At 45.2% G+C, this 10000-nt stretch overlaps 1 protein-coding gene across 1 annotated transcript in view; it reads left to right on the forward strand.

Moving 5' to 3' along the window:
• Positions 1-10000, forward strand: part of LOC125029551 — a 55499-nt gene that overhangs the window by 16485 nt on the left and 29014 nt on the right. Inside the window, exons 5-7 of the mRNA XM_047619506.1 lie at positions 787-981; positions 2140-2281; positions 9095-9229. Coding sequence (XP_047475462.1) covers positions 787-981; positions 2140-2281; positions 9095-9229 — 472 coding nt within the window. The remainder of the gene's footprint in view (positions 1-786; positions 982-2139; positions 2282-9094; positions 9230-10000) is intronic.

Consider the following 10000-nt stretch of genomic DNA (forward strand, 5'->3'; position numbering starts at 1 on the left):
CTTGCTCTCTGCCTCCTCCTCCTCCTCCTTTTCCTCTTCCTGCTCCTCCTCCTCCTCCTCCTCCTCCTCTTCCTACTTCACTTCCCTTTCCTCCAACTCCTTCCCCTCCTTTTCCTTTTCCTCCTCCTCCCCCTCCTCCTCCTCCTCCTCCTCCTCCTCCTCCTCCTCCTCCTCCTCCTCCTCCTCCTCATCCTCCTCCTCATCCTCTTCCTCCTCCTCCTCCTTTACTCCTCCTCTTCCCTCTCCTCCAGCTCCTCCCCCTCCTTTTCCTTTTCCTCCTCCTTGCTCTCTGCCTCCTCCTCCTCCTCCTTTTCCTCTTCCTGCTCCTCCTCCTCCTCCTCCTCCTCCTCTTCCTGCTTCACTTCCCTCTCCTCCAACTCCTTCCCCTCCTTTTCCTTTTCCTCCTCCTTCCCCTCTGCCTCCTCCTCCTCCTCCTCCTCTTCCTGCCTCACTTCCCTCTCCTAGCCCCTCATTGGCAATAGCCTCCTATATCGTTTAACGACCTCATCTCTTCCTCTTTCATTATGTCATCGAAGACAATACAACTCAAGGCGAAGAAAGTATCAGTGAAGTTGTTTGTCTTGATGGGTGTGAGGGCATTTTATCTCTCTCTTTCTCCCCCTTATCTCATTTTATCTCTCTTTTTCTCCCCCTTATCGCATTTTATCTCTCTTTTTCTCCCCCTTACCTCATTTTATCTCTCTTTTTTCTCTCCCTTATCTCATTTTACCTCTCTTTTTCTCCCCCTTGTCTCATTTTATCTCTCTTTTTCTCCCCCTCTTTCAGCTGGGCATCGTAGTCCATGAGGTGGGTCACGCTGTGGGCTTCTACCACGAGATCCGACGTCCTGATCGAGACGAGCACGTGGTTGTCAACGAGAAGAATATATTGAAGGACGAAAGGTTCAATTTCTACAAACTGCATTGGCTCGATGTTTCGATCAAGTATGATCTGTCTTCTGTGATGCATTATAATACCTTGGTGAGTTTGCTTTTGATGATGATGATGATGATGATGATTTTTGGTGTTGTTACGTGCTTTGAATCTGCATGTTGTGTTGTGATGTTATGTTGGGGGTGATAAAAAAAAAAATGTTATGTGATTTTATGTTATGTTTGTGGTGTGTAGTGAGGGTGCCTGTGGTTCTCAGCCTGGGGGGGGGGGGGGAGTCCTAGTTCTCAAGATTTAAAAAAGTGTGTGTGGGGGTTGGAGGGGGGAGGGGGGGACACAGCGGGGTGCCATGAGATATACGCGTCCAGGTACAGTTGGGAATTTCAATAATGCAAGACTTGAACCGCTGATTTTGACGAATCATGCATAGTTTATTATCACGTTGTTGTTGTTGTTTTTCAATGATCTTCAAACGTCCGGTGTGATTCAATAATCTATCTATCTAATCAATTCAATTACGTCTGGTAATATCACTTCTGTTAATCATTTTTGTTAATCATATAAACCAATCAAAATACAAGATGATAATGACTACAAAACTACTTTTAAAAATACAGTTTTTTTCTGCATCCGCATCTTATGCTTCAATCTATTTGTAATGAAATGAGAGTCGCGAAGATTTTGACAATGACTGAAGAGGAAGAAGAGGTTAAAAGGGCTGAGAACCGATGACTTACGAAAACCGATAGTAAGAGAAGAATGAAAAACAACGTCTGTATGTTTGTGTATTTCTGAGCATGTATTTATGTCTGTATGTTGTGAGCAATGTTATTATTATGACTGTGTTGTTAGTAATATTAGTACCTAGCATCATCATGTCGTTGTTTTTTCTGTTCCATATCTTAAGACAAATACGAAATAACCCTAGATTCTTTAATTGAAATGCGGATATTCGTATTTCAGTACATATAAAATGTTCTTATGACTGGCATATAGATAGGTATATAGATGGATAGATAGATAGACAGATAGAGAGATAGATAGGAAAAAAGACAGATAGATAAAGACAGAGACAAGGCAAGCAAATAGGTAAGTAGACAGAAGGATGGACAAACTAACTAACCGACAGATAGAGGAATCAATAGATGCATTGGATTTATAGACAGGCAGCTAGAGAGACCGACAGACAAACAAACAAACCAATATCACTCCTATTCTCCCTCCCCCCCTCTTTTCTCTCCCTTGCAGGAATGGTCGGCCAACGAGCGGACGACAGTGGCCACCAAAGATCCTATGTTGCAAGGCCTCATAGGCATGTGGAAGAGGGAGACCTACGTAGGCCTCTCCCACCGCGATAAGCTCCTGGCCAACACTATTTACGGATGCCTCGGTGGGTAGTCCTTCGGGAGTCCTTCGGGAGTCCTTTCCGGAGTCCCTCGGGAGTCCTTCGGGGGTCCTGCGGGAGTCCCTCGGGACTCCCTCGGGAGTCTTTCGGGGGTCCTTCGGGAGTCCTTCGGGAGTCCCTCGGGAGTCCTTCGGGAGTCCCTCGGGAGTCCTTCGGAGTCCCTCGGGAGTCCTTCGGGAGTCCCTCGTGGGTCCTTCGGGAGTCCTTCGGAAGTCCTTCGGGGGTCCCACGGGAGTCCTTCGGGAGTCCTTCGGGAATCCTTTCCGGAGTCCTTCGGGAGTCCCTCGGGAGTCCCTCGGGAGTCCTTCGGGAGTCCTTTCCAGAGTCCTTCGGAAGTCCTTTCCGGAGTCCTTCGGGAGTCCCTCGGGAGTCCTTCGAGAGTCCCTCTGAGTCCTTCGGGAGTCCCTCGGGAGTCCCTCGGGAGTCCCTCGGGAGTCCCTCGGGAGTCCTTCGGGAGTCCTTCGGGAGTCCCTCGGGAGTCCCTCGGGAGTCCTTTCCGGAGTCCCTCGGGAGTCCCTCGGGAGTCCTTCGGGAGTCCCTCGGGAGTCCCTCGGGAGTCCCTTGGGAGTCCTTCGGGAGTCCCTCGGGGGTCCATCGGGAGTCCATCGGGAGTCCCTCGGGAGTCCTTTCCGTCCTTCGGGGGTCCCTCGGGAGTCCCTCGGGAGTCCCTCGGGAGTCCTTCGGGAGTCCCTCGGGAGTCCTTCGGGAGTCCCTCGGGGGTCCCTCGGGAGTCCCTCGGGAGTCCTTCGGGAGTCCTTTCCGGAGTCCCTCGGGAGTCCCTCGGGGGTCCCTCGGGAGTCCTTCGGGAGTCCTTTCCAGAGTCCATCGGGAGTCCCTCAGGGTCCCTCGGGAGTCCTTCGGGAGTCCTTTCCGGAGTCCTTCGGGAGTCCCTCGGGAGTCCTTCGGGAGTCCTTCCGGAGTCCTTTCCGGAGTCCTTCGGGAGTCCCTCGGGAGTACCTCGTGGGTCCTTCGGGAGTCCTTCGGGAACCCTGGGAGGGGGGGGGTAAGGGGGAATGGTAGGTGAGGGAAGGGAATATGTGTATGTGTGTGTGTGTTTGTGTGTTTATGTGTGAGTGTGTGTGTGTGTGTGTATTTACTGTTATTTTGTAGGATTTATCTCATCTCTTTATACATTTATCTATCCATCTATCTATCTACTCTAACTGTTTATCTATCCATCTTTCTTTCTACCTATCTTTCCAATTATCTATCTTTCTATCTGTCTATCTATCTGTTTATCTGTTCATCTATCTACCTATCTGTCTATCAGTTAATTCATCTTTCTGTCTATCCATCTATCTATCTATGGATTTGCATATCTATCAGTAAATCAATCAATTAATTCCTCAGTCTATCTATCTAACAGCCTATCTATCTATCCATCTATCTACCTTTCTATCTAGCCATGTAGCTATCCATCTGTCTATCAATCTATCCATCTATCTATCTATCAATCAGTCAGTTAGTCAATCTGCCTATATATCATTCTATCTATCTATCTATCTGTCTATCTGTCTATCAATTTATCTATCTATTTATCTATAAAAAAAAGGTCACAGCCTCTGGGACAATTAAAAAAAAAAGATACAAATAATTAAAAATGAATAAAAAAAATATTTAAAAATGATGTGTGGCAACCGAAACCGAAGCTGACACATGTGTTGATGTAATTGTCTTTTTTTATGATTATCAATTATCCATTATTCTGTTAATCTACTAATTCGTTTTTGTAGATATCCCTATTTACTGTATTATTTGATTATATTTATTCTTCATTTGTCTATTTACTTATCTCTCTCTATTGCGTCAGACGAAATTCGAAAAAAAACACCGACGTTATGTAAAGACATTACATTCAGCGGTTATCACCTACCCTGATTTTGAAAATAGACATATAAATAAATAAGAAGATAAAGCATGAATGTTTCATTAGTGTTCCAACTGCATACTGTTTTTGTGCATTTGCAGTTTGTATGCAAAAACGAAAGGTAAATGGAAAATATCAGGCGAATCAATACACGGTGTTTGAAGTTACAAACGACTTTTCATATCTCGTTTGCGTTCCATAAAAATCGAGAGTTTTAATAAATTCGCGAGAGAGAGGGGGTGGGAGAGGGAGAGAGAGGGAGAGAGAGAGAGAGAGAGAGAGAGAGAGAGAGAGAGAGAGAGAGAGAGAGAGAGAGAGAGAGAGAGAGAGAGAGAGAGAAGGTGGGAAGTAGCGAGGGAGGGAGCAAGAAAGAGAGAGAGAGAGAGAGAGAGAGAGAGAGAGAGAGAGAAGGAGAGTGAGAGAGTGAGAGAGAGCGAGAGAGAGAGAGAGAGAGAGAGAGAGAGAGAGAAGAGGAGAGGAGAGAAGAGAAGAGAGAGAGAGAGAGAGAGAGAGAGAGAGAGAGAGAGAGAGAGAGAGAGAGAGAGAGAGAGAGAGAGAGAGAGAGAGAGGATGGTGGGGAGCATGCTGTTAAAAAAAAAACTCTATACCATCAGTTGAAAAAAAGTTACTGATCCAATTTAATGTTTTTAACCGATTTTTTAAATGTGCGTGTGTTCGGATATCCCGAAGAGAGGAAGAGGGACAGAGAGAAGACCAAGAAAAAGAGAGAGACGAATAGACAGTAAGATATTGAAATAGAGAAAGAGACAGACAGACAGACTGACAGACAAACAGAGAAGAAAAGATAGATAGATAGGAGAGAGAGAGAGAGAGAGAGAGAGAGAGAGAGAGAGAGAGAGAGAGAGAGAGAGAGAGAGAGAGAGAGAGAGAGAGATTTCTCGCGTAAACAGCCCGATTCGGATATTTGCGAGAGGGCCGATGTTTACGCTGCGCCAAGAGATTTCCGGGCCGTAGGGATTGGGGAGGGGGGGGAGTGGAGGGGAAGAGAAGGGGGGAGAACAGGGGGAAAGGAAGGTAGGAGGAAGAGGGGAAATATGGGGAAAGGAGGAGAGGAGGAAATAGGAGGAAAGGAAGGGGGGATAGGGGGAAAGGTGGAGGAGAGGGAGAGGGAAGTGGGAAAGGAGGAGGGGGAGTAAATAGGGGGAAAGATGGAGGAGAAGGAGAGAGAAGTAGGAGGAGAGGAGGAGGTGGAATTGAGGAAGGAGGGAGGAGGGAAAGGAGAAAGAGGGGGGGAAGAGAGGAAGATGGAGAAAGATGGTGGGAAGAGAGGAAGATGGAGAAAGATGGGGGGAAGAGAGGAAGATGGAGAAAGATGGGGGGAAGAGAGGAAGATGGAAAAGATGGGGGGAAGAGAGGAAGATGGAGGAAGTAATCCCAGGGTACCCGGACCGCTAACACACAGCCACTGGTGCTCCTTTAAGCTATGACCCGCCTTGCATTCTAGGAAGGTCGCCGTTGTGGTCTGAAAAATCCTTCCTAGGTGTAAGGTCGTCGTCATTGTCCCGGCTCACCTGTTCAGTGCCGGCATAGTATACGGAATTAGGACAAATACCATCCTCTAGAAGTTGTTATATTCAAGAGTTGTATAGAAACGGCGAGCTTACACGGAAGGCTAACAAATGCCATACTGCCCGCAAACAACAAAGGCAGCACTGCCCTAACAGGCAGCTTATAGCTCAGCCAACAACCGCTTGGCAACAGGGACTGTCGTTCTAAATCTCAACTTATAACTCTTAGCCGATTCAAAATGGCCAGAATTAGAATCAAAGACAAAAAAAAAAACTGCCAATACAAATAGAAGAGCACAATTATGGCAATGCTTTGGGCCAACAAAAATAACTGTCTTCAAAGTACACGATTACAAAAATGTCCTTTTCACAGTTGCTAACGATGAAACAATCGAAAAGCTGATGTCCAGGGAATGCAAGTCGGTTTTCCTTAAACAACACTTTGAGATCCAAGACCCACCGGAATATGATGTCATGAGGACAGTTGTTATAAGGAACATCGACAGGCAAACCATCGAATTCAATGACGATGAAATTAAAGAGAGCGTAGAGAGAGATAATCCATGGGCTAAGGTAGAAAAGGCGATCAAACTACCAAACACACCTTCTGTCATGAAAATGAGATTTGAAAACACCCACATGGCCAAAAAAAAAAGCCCCGGAAAGTGGAATTTTGATTCTCTTTCAATCTATGCTTCTTAGATTTATCGAGAGTGGACTGAGAGATGGATGATAGGGTAAAGGGGTGAGGGATGGAATAAAGGGAAAAGGAGGAAGGGGGAAGAGAAGAGGAAAAGGAAAATAAGAGGGATGGGAGGATAAAGGGAGGGATGAAATAATAGGAATAAAGTGGGTGAAGGATGAAGGAAATAAAGGAAATGAGAGAAGGCGAAGGAGACAGGAGGAGGGAAAAAGAGGTGGGAGGAAATTAAGGGAAGAGGAGAGGGAGAAGGAATACAAGAGAGGAGGAGAGACGAAGAGACGGAAGAGGGGAGAGAGAGAAAACAGAAGGGGAATAGGGGAAGAAAGGATACAGGGAGAGAGAAAGAATAGAGAAGAGGCAGAGAAGATGAGAAGAAAGAAAGCATGGGAAAGAGAGTAGAAAAGAGAAAGGAAGGAGAAAGAGAATAGAAAAGAAGTGAAAAGGAGTTAGGGAGGTGGGAAGAAGGAGAAGGAGAATGGAAGATGGTAGCAAGAAGCAAGAAAAGAGAAAAGAGATAAACCATAGACAGAGAAAAATAGAAAGAAGAAAAAAAAATGAAGAACGACAGAGCGAAGGGATGAAAGTGAATAGGAAGCCGATACGAGAAGAAAAAAAATACAGACCCTTAAAAAAAAACAGTGACGAAATACGGGAAAACGAGATGAAAAAGGAGGAACAAAAGAATATGAGAATAAAAGGGAAGAAGATGGAGCGGGTCAGACACCACGTCTACACCCCATTAAACAGCGGATGCAACTGATATGTTTGGATTACGGTGCCATCATCGCCCGGGAAGCGAGATGAAAAGCTGCCGTGGGTGGAAGCCGGTCGGAAGGTATTTGGTTTATTGGAAGGAAGGAGAAGGAGAGAGAGGGAGAAAGTGGAAGAAGGGAAGAGAGGGAGGGATATGGGGAGAGGGAAAGAAAGGGGAAGAAGGGGCGAGAGGGAGAGAAAGAGGTAGAAGGGGAGAAAGGGAGGGTTAGGGGGAGAGGGAGAGAAAGAGGAAGAAGGGGCGAGAGGAAGGGATATGGGGAGAGGAAGAGAGAGGGAGAGAAAGGGGAATAAGGGGCGAGAGGGAGAGAAAGAAGTAGAAGGGGAGAGAGAGAGGGATAGGGGGAGAGAAAGAGAAAGGGGGAGAAGGGTCGAGAGGGAGAGAAAGAGGAAGAAGGGGAGAGAGGGAGGGATAGGGGTAGAGGAAGAGAGAGGGAGATAAAGGGGCGAGAAGGAGAGAAAGGAGGAGAGGAGGAGAGAGGGAGAGAAAAGGGGAGAAGGGGCAAGAGGGACGGATAGGGGGAGAGGAAGAGAGAGGGAGAGAAAGGGGAAGAAAGGGCGAGAGAGAGAAAGGGGGAGAGGAGGAGAAACGGAGAGAAAGGGGAAGAGAGAGAGAGGAAAAGGGGGAGAGGAGAAGAGCAAAGGGAAGAGGAGGAGAGAGGGAGAGAGAGAGGGATAAAGGAAGAGGAGGAGAGAGGGAGAAGGGAAAAGTAGAAAAGCAAGGGGAAGAGAAGGAGAGAGGGAGAGAAAGAGAGAGAAAAAGGGAGAGGAGGAGGGAGGGAGAGAAAGTAAGAAAGGACGAGAGCAGGAGATAGGGAAAACGGAGGAGAGAGGGATAGAAAGGAAAAAAAAAAAGAGGAGAGAGGGAAAGACCGGGGAAGAGGAAGAGACAGGGAGGAAAGGGGAACACAAGGGAAAAGGTGGCGATAGGGAAGGAATAGGAGAGAGGTAACGAAAGGTGAAGAGGAGGAAATGGGGGTGGAATGAGGAAAAGTGGAAGAGAGAGAGAGAGAGAGAGAGAGAGAGAGAGAGAGAGAGAGAGAGAGAGAGAGAGAGAGAGAGAGAGAGAGAGAGAGAGAGAGAGAAAGAGCGTGTGTGTGAGTATGTGTGCCCGCAATAACTTCCCTTATTACGACGGAGGATCACAAAGACCCGGCCAGAGCAGGGATACCACAGTAGACGAACACCAACAGCGCCACATAAGAATGGCGTTTGAGCAGCAACCCAGCGGCGTCCTGACTGAGGCTGGGGGTAGCGGTCTGGTCACGGCGAAGTCTAGAGAAGGTCAAGGGGCAGCTTGGGTCGAGGGGCGTGGGGCCAGATTACGTGACTTGAGATCACCAATTGGAGAGAAAAAGAGAAGGAGAGAGGGAGAGAAGGAGCAGGAGAGAGGGAGAGAAGGAGAGGAGAGAAGAAAGATACACAGACAGAGAAGACAGACGGAGACAGAGACATAGTGAGAGAGGGGGGAGGAGAGAGAGAGAGAGAGAAAGAGAGAGAGAGAGAGAGAGAGAGAGAGAGAGAGAGAGAGAGAGAGAGAGAGAGAGAGAGAGAGAGAGAGAGAGAGAGAGAATGACAGAGAGTCTATATCTATCTATATATCTATATATACACATATATGGATACATAAATAGATAAACAAAGAAAGAGAAAAGGGAAAATAGAATAAAAAGATACAGGAGACAGACAGAAAGAAATGAAGCAGAAATGGAGAAAGTGAAGTGGATCAGAAAAAGAATAAAACCTAAAAACATCCCTTCACACAAGTTAATAAATATGCAAATAGATATAAGGATGAATAAATAAATAGACAGATAAATAGATAGATTAAAAAAAAAAAATAATAATAATTAAAACAACAATCATGACATTTTCCTTTTTTCTAACAACCATCTATTTTTTTCTTCTTCTTTTTCCCTTTCCAACAGACACGTGGCTTGCAAAATGCAACTTGAACCGGAATCCTTGCAAGAATGAAGGTTACCTGGGAGAAGGTTGCACGTGCATTTGCCCGCCCGGCTCGGAGGGTCGACTTTGCGAAATCGTCACGGGAGGCTATTACGGTAATGACGTCATACGCTCTCGTCCGTTACGTGACTTGGAGGATGGCGGTGTGTGTGTGTTCAGTCAAAAAAAAAAAAGAAAAAATAAAAAAATATATTACATAGAGATGTGTGAAGAAACTAGGCTCAATTATTCAGTAAAAAAAAAAAATAATAATAATGATAATAATAGTAATAAAAAAAATAAAAAAATAAAATAAAAATGGGAAGAATATTGTCCTATTTCCTATTTAAAAAAAACAACAGCGGGAATGCAGGGCCCTATTTAGTTTTAAAAATGAGTCAAAGTCCTTCGGAAAGTCTATTCACGACGCTGATATTGTTCACCTGTTCATTTGAATAACATCTTACGGACACAGATGAATAAATGAACTAAGAGCTAAATCAATCCCACCATCAAGAAATCCAATACCACTGGTAAATTCACATTTATTTCATATATTTAAATCACACGATAAAGGTATTCAATTCCACTAATACATACACACGTTTTTTTTTTTTCCTTCTGAATAATCCGACGAGAAAGAAATCCAACGCCATTTAATGAATTCGCATTTCCTTTATGTTTTAATCCCATGATAAAGGTATTCAATTCCACTAATATATACACTTTTTTTTTTTTTCTTCTGAATAATCCGACGAGAAAGAAATCCAACGCCATTTCCTTTATGTTTTAATCCCATGATAAAGGTATTCAATTCCACTAATATATACACTTTTTTTTTTCTGAATAATCCGACGAGAAAGAAATCCAACGCCATTTAATGAATT

The sequence above is a fragment of the Penaeus chinensis genome, chromosome 10, assembly GCF_019202785.1.
Source record: "Penaeus chinensis breed Huanghai No. 1 chromosome 10, ASM1920278v2, whole genome shotgun sequence".
Lineage (NCBI taxonomy): Eukaryota > Metazoa > Arthropoda > Malacostraca > Decapoda > Penaeidae > Penaeus > Penaeus chinensis.